This window comes from Gossypium raimondii, chromosome 6, assembly GCF_025698545.1.
Source record: "Gossypium raimondii isolate GPD5lz chromosome 6, ASM2569854v1, whole genome shotgun sequence".
In the NCBI taxonomy this organism is placed as follows: Eukaryota; Viridiplantae; Streptophyta; class Magnoliopsida; order Malvales; family Malvaceae; genus Gossypium; species Gossypium raimondii.
Window position 1 is genome coordinate 41,278,430 of NC_068570.1, and position 12,714 is coordinate 41,291,143.

The following is a 12,714-nucleotide window of genomic DNA, read 5'->3' on the forward strand; positions in this document are numbered from 1 at the left end:
AAGAAAAGATTTTTCATGAACATGTATCATCTCGTATTATATACTTTGCCTTAAACTTCTCAAATTTGGATTTAACCACGTGATAGTTAATCTCGTTCTTAATGTTATATTGTTTTAAAGCACCGAGAAAACAATCATTATTGAAAAAATTTTTACCAACTTACAAGTCACCCGAATCTAACAACGAACTTGTGTGGTCATGCCTCCTATGTGGTAGATCTAGAAACTCCAACGAGCAATCTGCCAATAAATCGACATTATGCATGTGAGCTGGAGGCGAGTACGCCGTGAATTGTAGATCTTTTTCATCTGAACCCCTTTCACCGTCTTCAAGTTTGGTTGGAATAGGCTCCTATTCAGAAAATAAGGCAACTTCTACACCATCCGCACCAAGCTCACGGGATGGATCCACATCGAACTCATCATCCGACCCACCAACATCTACCATGTAGGAGGTCCCCTCGCGAGTGAACATTATAGGGAGTACATCATCCCTTCTCGTGTACGTTTTATAATGTCTCAATTAGATGTGAATTACCAACCACTAGAAGTTGATGTCATTCCGCAGTAAGTATTTCCAGCTTTGAACATCGACCCATTGATGTGCATATCCCATCCACTAACGGAATGTCGTACAGGGGTCGTGTATTCCATCCTGCCACCAAAAACAGATAGTTCCATGTTCTACCTCCCACTAACGGAGTGTCAGGTAAAGCTTATGTATTCCTCTCGAACAGTAATAGATGTTGAAGTCGCAAGTGTTTCATCTGGCCTTAAAAATTCCACATATAACTCAAGATAAGGTGATCCACTAACAAGTTGTGTCTGCATTATCTCCTTTAGGCCATGAGCACCTTTGATATCAAATGAGACATATGTCAAGAGATCAACTGAAACACAAAATTGATATTTAATAGAAGAAACTCTAATGGGCATCGTTCCGAAGATTTTATGCCTAATTCATTTACGAAGTTCTGTAAATTTTATGTTCTAGTTAAAAACCAAATGTGTTATGTTCTTCGATAAAAAAATGTTATTCTTGGTGTCATAGACCTCATCGTCATAGTAAATAATAGTACTAATATATTCACTCATTTTCTATCAAATTATCTGTCTAAAGAAATTCAAAACAGAAAAATATTATGCAAAAATATAATGATTCGTATAAATATTAACACGAAAAATCAACTTATACCTTCTCAACTTTTTAATTTCTATTCTTCTAAATTTCTTTAATTTCTCTTACTATAACTTATGCAACCAGAGAATGAAATTTAGGTAATTTAAAGCCTAAGGGATAGTGGGATGCTCTTTTTGTATAACTCCCTAGATAGTAGGGGTTGAAACACTATCACCAGAACTACTGAAAAGGGAACCCAACTAGAAGCTTTTTAAGTACTTTTGCTGACAGTGCATCCAGCTTGGAGTGCTTTTCAACCCCAATTATCAGATTTCCCGATATTTACGTCATATTTTTTCAGAATCATCAGTACAAAAAAAAGTCCAGTTGGAAACTTTTTTCTTTTACTATTATTGATTGTGCATTTTACTTAGAGCTTTTTTTAATAAAAAAATAAAATCTATCTCGTCAAAATAATTTTTCAGAACATATAACGTCAAATTTTTTTTTAGAACCCATCTTGTTAAATTTATTTTTTCCCAAACAATACTTAACAACTAAAAAAAATAAATCCTAAAACCCTAAATAATTAAAAACCTAATACCCTAATTTAATTTTTCCTAAACCCTACGCCCCGTAGGCAGAATACCAGAGAAAGTACAAGTATTAGTAGCATAGAAAAAATGCGCTCATCGTCATTAAATTAATGTGTTTGCTCGCAGTAATTGTGGCCTCTTGAGAGAATCGATGACTGCATCTTTGAGGCATTTGCTAGTACTAGTCCAACTGAGAATTCTTAATTGGCTGGTTGTAAATAGCCCCGGGACTATGGAACAAAGGATTATCCCAAACACCTACACCGAGGTATTAACAGTGATTCTTAAATATCGCAGAATAGAATGTGATACGATGAGATAGAATGCAATAGAATCAAAGACACAAGGAACAGATTACCTGCTCTTAACGGTCAAAGCGAACCCTTTCATTCTGACATTCTGAATTCTTTAATTCGAAATGAATCAAATCTTCTCAAGTAGGATTCAGATTTCCCGATATTTCAGTGACATTTTTTTAGAATCATCTTCTAAATTTTATGTTTTAGAATCATCAATATAAAAAAAGCATCCAATTGGAAACTTTTTTTGTACTATTATTGATTGTGCATCTTACTTAGAGCTTCTTTTAATAAAAATAAAATAAAATCTATCTCATCAAAATAATTTTTTTGAACATATAACATCAAAAAAAATTTTAGAACCCATCCTGTTAAAATTATTTTTTCCAGAATAATACTTAACAATTAAAAAAATTAAATCCTAAAACCATAAACAATTAAAAACCTAATAACCTAATTTAATTTTTCATAAACCCTAATTAAACCCTAATTAAACCCAAATACCTTAAACTTAGGCCCTAATTTGCAAAACCCACTGGGGATTACACGGCCAAAAGCGTGTCCTCACCAGTGCTTTTTACTAAAGCGCGTCCATGTCAGTGCGCTTTTGTCTGACACAAGAAAAAAAGCTCTAACATGAAAGTTTTTCTGAGATATCCCCTGAAAACACGTACACATTAGAGCATTTTTAAATTTTTGGTCCATACCCGTCATTATTTTTAGAAACGACCCATTTCTGTAAATATTTTCAAAAATGGGCCTTTATTGGTACTAAACCCTGTAAAAATGGGTGGGTCTTTTATACTTTTTTTCCTAACCAATGGGCCCAACAGTCAGATTTTTGAACGGCCGTTGGAGGTGAACGTTGGGGTATTACATGGCCAAAATTGCGTCAAAGGCCATTAACTTGTAAAACTAATATTATATGTATAAGTAAGACTAAAAAAGTGCTATAAGAGCAGACAAAAACTCTTTTAGTTAATAAAATAAATTTAACTTTTTTAGTTAATTTATATTGATGGGAAAACTAAAAACTCGACAAACATAAGGTGTTTTATTAAAATAATTTTAGCATAAAAGAAAATGAAATTGTTATAGCTCATTTAAAAAAAGGATAATCGGTTTTAAAAATTCATCTTATACCAACTTTACAAATAAAACCATTGCTATATACAAAATTTATACTGATGAATAAATTTAATGTGTGGATATAAGTAGTTTTATACCAATGGTAACAAAATATATGGGTATAATGTAAATCTTGTATATATCTGCGGTTTTATTGTAATGTGGGTATAAGTTTTCCATATAATTAATTCGTCGATATAGATTTACTTATATTAGTCCCATGTGATGGCCTGATGATTTGATGGTCAAGGGTGTTCACCGCATCAGGTGTGGTCTGAGTTCGAGTCGCACTAATCTCGTTTGTTGTTCAGGTTTACTCTGTTAATGTAATTCACTAATTTACCAAAAAAATATATTATGAGTGGCCTTTTGAGAAATAATTCGTAAACTAACCCCAATTGAAAAAAATATTTCAAAAATTTTAATTAAAGTAGCATAATTATTATTTTTTCTATCAAACCAACAATTTTCAAGGATGTTTACTATAGGTTAGTTTAAAGTAAGTCCCTCAGTTTGAAATTGTAATAGTTTCAGTGATGTCAGAAACAGTGGTTCGGGGCCATAAATCAGACGAGTAAATTCATAAATATTATTATTTAATAATTACGAGTCAAATATGATTTTAAAAGGTTTTAATATGGTAATTTATGTTATATGAATGATTAATTAAGTTCAAGTGGTATGACCCTAAAGTTAAGTGGTTCTAGAAAATGAGGTATTAGAACCTTGTTTCTATAAACCGAGCCGTAAATATTTTTATAAATATTTATGGAGTGTTATTAAAGATTTATTAAATTTTCGTTAAGAAATTTTAATATTTAGATAGTGAATAAATTAAAAGGACTAAATCGTAAAGATGTAAAATTTGATCACCAATTAGATTTGATTGATTAAATGGCTTAATGAATAAAGGTAAATGGACTTACATGGTAATTAAACCATTTAAGGAGTTAGTGGAAAAATATGAATATGGATTTGGTGTTTTATTTAATTATTAACAAATGTTAAAATGGTAATTTGATAAATTAAATTAAATTTAAACAAAATAATTAGGCTATCATATTTTTCCTTAGTGTCGAAATTGGAGAAAGAAGGAAGCCATGGATATTAGCATTGAGAATTCGGGCAAAGTCCTCTTTTGCATGTAAGTTAAATTTGAGCTTATTTATCATAATTTTCATATTTTTGAGAACGTTGCAACTAGGTCCAGCTAGCTCGTACCTTCATTTTTGAAACGATTAAAGATTTTGTATGTTGCCATTGATGAATCTATGCAATTTTAGGTGCTAAATGATGAATTTGAAATATTATTTGTTATTTATAAGTATTTTGTTAAATGATTTCTGATGAATTTAATGATTAGGGATTAAATAGTTGAAATAGTCAAAATACAAGGACTTGATGTGAAATTTTTACAAATAAGGGTTCTAATGGAAGCTATGAACAATCGATTGGCATGGTTTTTCAATAAAAATGGTTAATTTGCATTTTTTAGGCTCAGGGACTAAATTGACTAAAAGTAAAAGTTGGGGGCAATTTTGTAAAAATGTTAAAATTACTAAATTGCATAAAATGATTTAGTTTTACTATCTAAATTAATGAATTGAATGAAATTATTAATTTAGATAAAGAATGAGTGGAAAATCGAGAAGAGAAAATTATCAAATAGCCTATATACTTAGTCAATTCTATAACTTAGCTGTAAGTTTGTATGAACTATAATATCTTAAATGTTGATTAAATTGAATGTTTAATGTGTTGTTCTAATGTAAATGAATCAATATATATATGTTATTATGCAATTTATCATGTAAAGAAACAATGGAAATCCAACGACATTTCAACGATTATCGAGCCCCGTTTGAAACTTAAGAATATGTAAGATACAAATGACATGTCATTAGGGTTTCATGTTTCGGGTGCTGGTCCTAAATGTTCTACCGATGGCTGAGGTCTGACATTTGTTGCGGATACTCATCATCTTGTGTGAACAGCATTGTGTGGCTTCTATTTCGACCGTTAGCTTGTGTAAGTAGACCCAGGTTAGCATGTTTCGGGTGCTGGTCCTGAATGTTCTACTGATGGTTGAGTTCTGGCATTTGTTACAGATACTCGTCAGCTTGTATGAGCAGGATTGTGTAGCTACATTCCAACTCAACTTGTGTGAGCAAACCCATTTATGGCTCAAGTGAACAGTGATGAAAAGGAATGGTTTCGACCATATGTTTAGCACATTTTGTGTGAGCTTTCCCGCGTATCCGATATTATTCTAAGTGATTTAACGGGCATGAAAAGGGAAGGAACGGTAAGTATTCAAATTACTTATATTATGAAAACTATGAAATTGAATGAAAAGGAAATGTTAATTCAAGTGAATTATGAATTGATGCACTAACTTGTGTTGTTGATGATACTTAGGCTTGTGCCAAGCTATTGGTTGGATCGTATTATGTTTACTTTTAAAGTTATGTATTGAAATGGTAAGTGTCCAAATAAAAATATGCTTATGTTCTTAAAAGGGTGGTAAGAATCAAAGTACGTGTTTTCTAATGAAATAGTTTATCATGTAGGTGATGTCTATGCTTATGTCTTGTATTGTGCAAATGAAACAGGTAAGAAAAGGTAATGAAATGGTAGTTCGAGTTAAGATGTAATATGATGAAAAAAGGATTGATGAGTTGAATAATGTACTTATATGAGAGAAATTTACGTATGCTATGGATGAATTTACCTAGTTCATGAACAAATATACTAATTAGTGAATTGATGTTGTTATTTAAGTTTATGCTAAGTAAATGGAATTGTAAGAAAGTGTATAGAGTGGTTCATAGTATTATGAAAAGGTTAATGATTTTTAATATGTTTTATAAATCCTATTATGTTAGGAATGAAAATATATGTGATATTGATGAACTTACTCATTTATGAGTTGATGGTTATAATGTTTGATAAACTTTGTAGTATTGGTTTAGGTTTAAAATTAACCCATAAAGTTCATTATTGAAATGAAATGTTGTGTTTAAATTTTATACGAGCTTACTAAGCATTCATTGCTTACATAGTTATTTTTCCTTTACTTTATAGATTATCGGAAGCTCGATCGATTTGGAAGCTCATCAGAGACCTATCAAACTATCCAGTGAGTATTGGTAGATTTTGATATTTTGATCAAGGTTATAATTATATGTATAGGTGGATTTGTGGTTTATGTTAGTTGATGAGTTTGTCATGTATATGTCATTTTGGTTGATGTAACACTGGTACTTTTGATACCTTGTTGATGTGTATTATTTTGACAATGTGTTAATGCATGTTTGAATGGCCAAAATGGTAGGTGATGAATTGGCCTCAATATGGTCAAGTTATGGTATGCTTTGGAAAGGTTTTGAATAGATATGCATGATTGAAATATGGTATGTATATATGTTGGTTGTTGGTACCATTTGGAAATGGCTAGATTTGTGTCATTTAGATGGTTTTGATGCATGTGAGAAATGGTCCAAATGGTAAGGTTATTTTGATACGGCATGAATCTAGTATGGTTTGGTTGAAATGTGTCAATTGTGATAGGTTTTGGTATGGAAATAAGTTAGTTGACGAATGGTTAAATATGCACGTGTAACACCCCTTACCCGAGACCGTTTCTCGAGTCGAGCATGAGGCGTTACTTGACTTAACTTAAAAGTTCAGGGTATAAAAATTTACTTTTAAAAGTTATTTCACTGTTCATAATAAGACTGTCCACCTGCACAGCAGTCACTAAATCAATTATAACGCGAGATACGAAACTTAAAATTTAGAACTGTAAATTTTCCCTAAAACTAGACTCATATATTTTTACCATAACTTTTTCAGAATTTTTGATTCAGCCAATTAGTACAATTTATTAGCTAAAGTCTCCCATGTTTCACTGATCGACTATCCTGACCTCTCGTCACTAAAATTCAATTATCTCATTGTACACACTTTATATAGTGTTCTCACTTGTTTCTACAGAAAATATACTCAATAAAGAATCTAGATATATGAATAAAACTCATAAATATTTTTGTACAATTTTTAATGATTTTCCAAAGTCAGAATAGGGGATTCCAAAAACCACTTTGACATTGTCTAACTAAAATGCAAATATCTCAGAATACATAATTTCTTTGTCTACACCGTTATTTTTATATGAAAATAGACTCAATAAGATTTAATTATATATCTCATCCACCCTCTAATTCATTTTATACTATCCTTGGTGATTTTTCAAAATCACGTCACTACTGCTGTCTCAAAACTGAGTCACTACAAATTTTTACTTTTTCATGATTTCTATGCATAATTTATCACCTAGACATTTATAACAACAAACACCTTCATACTTAGTCATTTTAATAACTATTCATCATCAAATATTTACATATCATCTTTTGGTCATATCTTAAAAATATACAACCGAAATGACCAAGTCCCTATACATGCCATAGCTCAAAACATTTATCGTCTTAAAATACCGAGTTGTGGTGGTTGATAGTGTGAACGCTCTCCAACGTCTTCAAGATCATGACTATGCTTGATAATGCTATATGAAAGAAAAAGAAATAAAAGAAATAAGCATAAAGCTTAGTAAGTTTAGAAGCAAATAAATAACAACATTTATCATAAACAATTATATTCATAAATTTTTATTAAGCATTAAGATCTTTACTTTCTTCTTTACTTACTCCTTCGTTGCTGAAATTTCTTTTCTCAATTGATAACTGAGATACTCTTAATCTTATTAACTCACCTGAACTTGTCTATTAGGCTTTTACCTGAACTTTCATGTAACATCGTCTATTTATTAGCCCGTTGAATCACTTGGAATACTAAGGATACTCGGGTCTCCTGTCTGAATATAACATGCCAAAGCTATGTCCCGGACATAGTCTTACATGGGATGTTTCTTGTACTGCCAATGCCATATCCCAGATATGGTCTTACATGAGAGTTCTCATATAGGTGCTCATGCCATGTCCCAGACATGGTCTTACGGGGGACCTCTCATCTTGGTGCCAACGCGATGTCCCAGACATGGTCTTACATGGGACCTCTCATCTCAGTGCCAACGCCATGTCCCAGACATGGTCTTACATGAGACCTCTCATCTCGGTGCCAATGCCATATCCCAAACATGGTCTTACATGGGACCTCTTATCTCGGTGCCAACGCCATGTCCCAGACATGGTCTTACATGGGACCTCTTTACCCAAATGTCATAACATTTGCATCCGATATATTCCTTATGTTTCAACGGGACTTTTTAACACTGATTCTCTATAATCTCATACTTGAGTTAACATTAGATATTTTCATGAAATAAATACATAATTGCTGAAAAATAACAGCATTAATAATAATTATCAAAATATTGCATTTATTTACCGTAAACTTACCTCAGTACAAAAATGTGATCAAATCTAACACTTTAGTCCTCAATATTTTTCTTTCCCCAGTCTAGCTCCAGATTTCGTTCTTCGTGATCTATAATTGAAAATTTAGCTTATTTAATACCCACATTCATCAAAACAGTCCTTGACTCTAACTTTGACAAAATATGATTTTGCCCCTAAACTTTTACATAATTACACTTTTGCCCCAAAGCTCGAAAATTAAACTTCATCTCTTATTCTTATGTTTTATAACATCTTGAACATTTTTCCCTTCTATGACAAAATCAAATTCTTACTCTAACACTTACTTATGAACATTAGGTATTTTTGCCGATTATGTCAATATACTCGTTTTCACTTAAAATCGACTAGCAAAAGTTATTTAACATAATTTCTAGCTTCATATTCTGCCATAAAACATCAAAATAAACATATTTCACCTATGGGTATTTTTCCAAATATGAACCCTAAGTTAAATTATTGCTAGAATAAGCTAAATTAAGCTACCGGAATTTCAAAAACGTAAAGAACATTAAAAACTGGGCTAGAAAAGACTTACAATCGAGCTTGGAAGCTTGAAAAACCATAGCCATGGTTTCCCCTTGTAAAATTCGGCCATGGGGTTGAAGATGGACAAAAATTGGCTTTTAATTTTGTTTTTAATTCATTTTAATAACTAAATGACCAAAATGCCCTTAATGAAAAACTTTGGAAACATGCCTAACAATGTCCATTTTTGTCTACCAAATTAACCAATGGTCTAATTACCATATAAGGACCTTCAATTTAAAATTTCATAACAATTGGACACCACTAACATGTAGAACTCCACTTTTGCACTTTTTACAATTTAGTCCTTTTGACTAAATTGAGTGTCCAAACGTCAAAGTTTTTGAACGAATTTTTCACAAAATAATTCTGTGAAATCATAGACCATTAAAATATAAGAAAAATAAATTTTTCCTCATCAAATTTGTGGTCCCGAAACCACTGTTCCGACTAGGCCCAAAATCAGGATGTTACAGCACGTGTTTAGGTATGTTTGATGTATGCATTTGAGGTGCCTATATCGAATATTGGCTGTATGGATTATTAGCCTATTGTATTGTGCAGGTTTTGAGCATGTTTTAAAGCCTTGGTCATGTGTTCAAGTGTAATTAGGTATATGCTTGAGATGGGTGAATGAAAGGACTTGTTTTTTTGCCTATTTCCTGTTCACATGGCCTAAGATACGGGTGTGTGACACAAGACCATGCGACAGAGCCGTGTGTCCCCTATAGGTTTTAAAGGGTTGCAAGTCAGGCAATTACACAGCCTAGCACATAGCCTGACACACGAGCGTGTGATGCCATTTCGAGAGTTACACGGCCTGGCACACATGTGTGTGACTTGGTTGTGTGACCTAAGTCAGAGAGTTACACAGGCACGGACATCGGCTGGGACACGGCCGTGTGTCCCTATTTCTAATGTTACACGGCGTAAGACACGAGCGTGTGTCTCAACCGGGTGAGTCACACGGCCTGGCCACACGGGCGTGTGACCCCTGCAATATAAAATTTTATATTTTTTCTTTAAGAAGAAATAATTTGATACAACATAAATATTTAAAAAAAAAGGACTTGAAGGACAAATATATCATATTTCGAAAGGGTCCTTTATAGGAATTAAAAAAATGCAATTTTTTTTTTGAAATTTCAACTAGATTAAAAAATAAATTTGAAACAAACAGTCCCTCGGGCTTTAGCCCAACAACTGGATTCTAAGAAAAACGGCAAGAAACAGGCTAACAGCAGTTTAGCCCACTTAAGAGTAAAAACAAGAAAAAGACAAATTCAAAACCTCTAGCCGAACGGTACAATTGTCCTCATAAATTCTTCTGACTTTTCTCTGCCCAAGACAACTGAAAAGTAAAAGCAAATCCCCTCAAATCTTTTACTTTCTGATTGCTTTTACAACCGGCATTAACTCTTTCATTTCAATCGTCACTCCAAATGCCGAACCCCATCATCTTATCCCCTTTCCTTCGACTTTGAATAACCAAGGCGATTTGGCTCTAGTTCATCACAGATCGATTGTGAAGTCTCTCCCACCAGGTACTGCTCCTCTTCCTTCTGTAGTGATCTTTTTGCTAATTTATGCGCCTCCACATTTTCAGACCTTGGGATGAAATAGAATCTGACTTTTTGAAAGAACTCTTTTAAGCTTTGAATGTCACTGATTATTGCTCCTATTTCTGATCTGTCTCGACTTCCACTTTGACATTTTGTTATCACTGTTCTTGAGTCTCCTATTATGTCAATAGTATGATATCCCAACTAGATCCCTAACCTTGTTGCTTGAAATCCTGCATGTGCTTCTGCTGCAAACTGAGATGCAACATTGTCATGAAGGATCGATTTTTCTTCAACGATTCTACCCTCCTCATTCTTAACAATAAGACCTGATGCAGATCTGTGGTTCTGTGAGTCAAAAGCTGCATCGAAAAAGATGGACTTATTTGCCCCTTGTACACTCTGTCTAGGCCTTGCACTGACTTCCAAGGCGATTACCCTTTCCTTGATTCCTTCCAGTTTTGAAATGTAGCTTTTAATTTGTTTTGATATATCCCAACTGGTGCTATATTTATCTTCATATATTAGCTTGTTCCTACTTGTCCAGATTCCCCACAACTCGCAGCAAAATCCCATGCACTGTTCATTTGTCCCTACGCTGAAGACCCAGGAAAGCCGACACCATAAATCAAAATGGTTATTGTTAAGTACCCAAGAGAAATTTAACTGACTCTAAATTTCTTTCACTATAGGGCACCTCTGGAAGACGTGGAAGCTATCTTCTTCTTCCTGACCGCATCTCGAACAACGGTTTTCCGTCATTACTCTTTTCAACTTAAGATTAGAAAAATTAGGAATGTAATTCCATGCTATTTTCCACACTGTAATTTTAATTTTTGAAGGCATATGTAGATTCCACAGTTTCCTGTAAAAGTTTTTAGAATCGGCCTGTAAATAATCATTAGGATCTATTGTAGACTCCTGTAATAGTTTATAGGTGCTTCTTACTGAAAAAATCCCAGTTGCCTCTCCTCTCCATACTTGGATGTCTTCGTGAATAGTCTTTGAAAGCGGAAGCTGCAGTATCTTCCTTGTAATATCCGTATTAAAGGTACTGATAATCAAATCTCTGTTCCATGTTCTACTTTCTTCATTTATTAAGTCAGCTACCACTTTGATGCTTTCACCACTGTTGTTGTTTTGGAATCTGTCTTCAGTCACTCCCGGCACCCAGTGATCATTCCATATTGAGATATGGTCTCCTACCCCTACCCTCCAGCACAATCCATCCATCTACAGTTTTTTTGTCGATCAAATACTCCTCTAGGTAAGTGAAGGTAGGTTACTTAACGAAGCATTCATAAAGTTTGTTCTCGAAAAATATTTAGCTTTTAAAACTCGGGCTAACAAAGAACTCAGATAATTAATAAGACGCCAACCCTGCTTAGCTAATAGTACAATATTGAACTTATCTAAACATCTAAAGCCTAAACCACCTGATTCTTTTGCTAAGCAAATATCCTTCCATTCACACCAATGTATCCCTTTTTTCCCTTGTTTTTCTGCCACCAAAATTTTGCAATAATACTCTCTAATTCCTTACAAAACGATTTAGGGAGTAAAAAACAAGACATTGCATATGTTGGTATAGATTGTAAAACTGCTTTGATGAAAATCTCCTTACCTCCTTGTGAAAGATATCTGATGCTCCAGTTCTCAATACGTTGCCTGAATCTGTCTTTCAAAATCTGGAACGCTGCCTTTTTCCTCCTTCCCACCAAATTAGGAAGCCCTAGGTAATTCTCCATATCATCTGATCTTCGCACCCCAAGAATTCGAGTAATTGTATGTCTTTCTTCCTCTTGTGAATTGCTGCTGAAAAAAATCGTAGACTTCGAATAATTCACTTTTTGACCTGAACAAACTTCATAATGATGCATAATCTGTTTTAAATGGATTGAGCTCCTCTCTGTAGCTTCCCCAAATAGCATACAATCATCTGCAAAAAGTAAATGTGAAACCTGTGGCCCACTTCTGCTTGCCTTAACTCTTCTTACTTTGTTCTCCTGCATTCCTAGCTTCATGAGACTAAATTGACCTTCT

General features: G+C 33.4%; 1 protein-coding gene across 1 annotated transcript; it reads right to left on the reverse strand.

Annotated features, from left to right (window-relative positions):
* Positions 1-10,569: 10,569 nt before the first annotated feature.
* Positions 10,570-11,904, reverse strand: LOC105773801 (uncharacterized). The gene is made up of 3 exons (XM_052632046.1): positions 11,369-11,904; positions 10,889-11,269; positions 10,570-10,735 (listed from the first exon to the last, which is right to left on the reverse strand). Exons 1-3 carry the CDS (start codon positions 11,902-11,904, stop codon positions 10,570-10,572), a joined length of 1,083 nt encoding a protein of 360 aa, XP_052488006.1.
* Positions 11,905-12,714: the final 810 nt, after the last annotated feature.

What these genes read in the sequence shown, in the direction of transcription:
- LOC105773801 (XM_052632046.1), bottom strand. Translation starts at nt 11,904, where the DNA reads ATGGATGGATTGTGCTGGAGGGTAGGGGTAGGAGACCATATCTCAATA. An exon ending in AGCTTCCACGTCTTCCAGAG is followed by an intron (nt 11,270 to 11,368) that starts GTGCCCTATAGT and finishes CTGGGTCTTCAG; the next exon opens with CGTAGGGACAAATGAACAGT. An exon ending in GCAGGATTTCAAGCAACAAG is followed by an intron (nt 10,736 to 10,888) that starts GTTAGGGATCTA and finishes TCAAAAAGTCAG; the next exon opens with ATTCTATTTCATCCCAAGGT.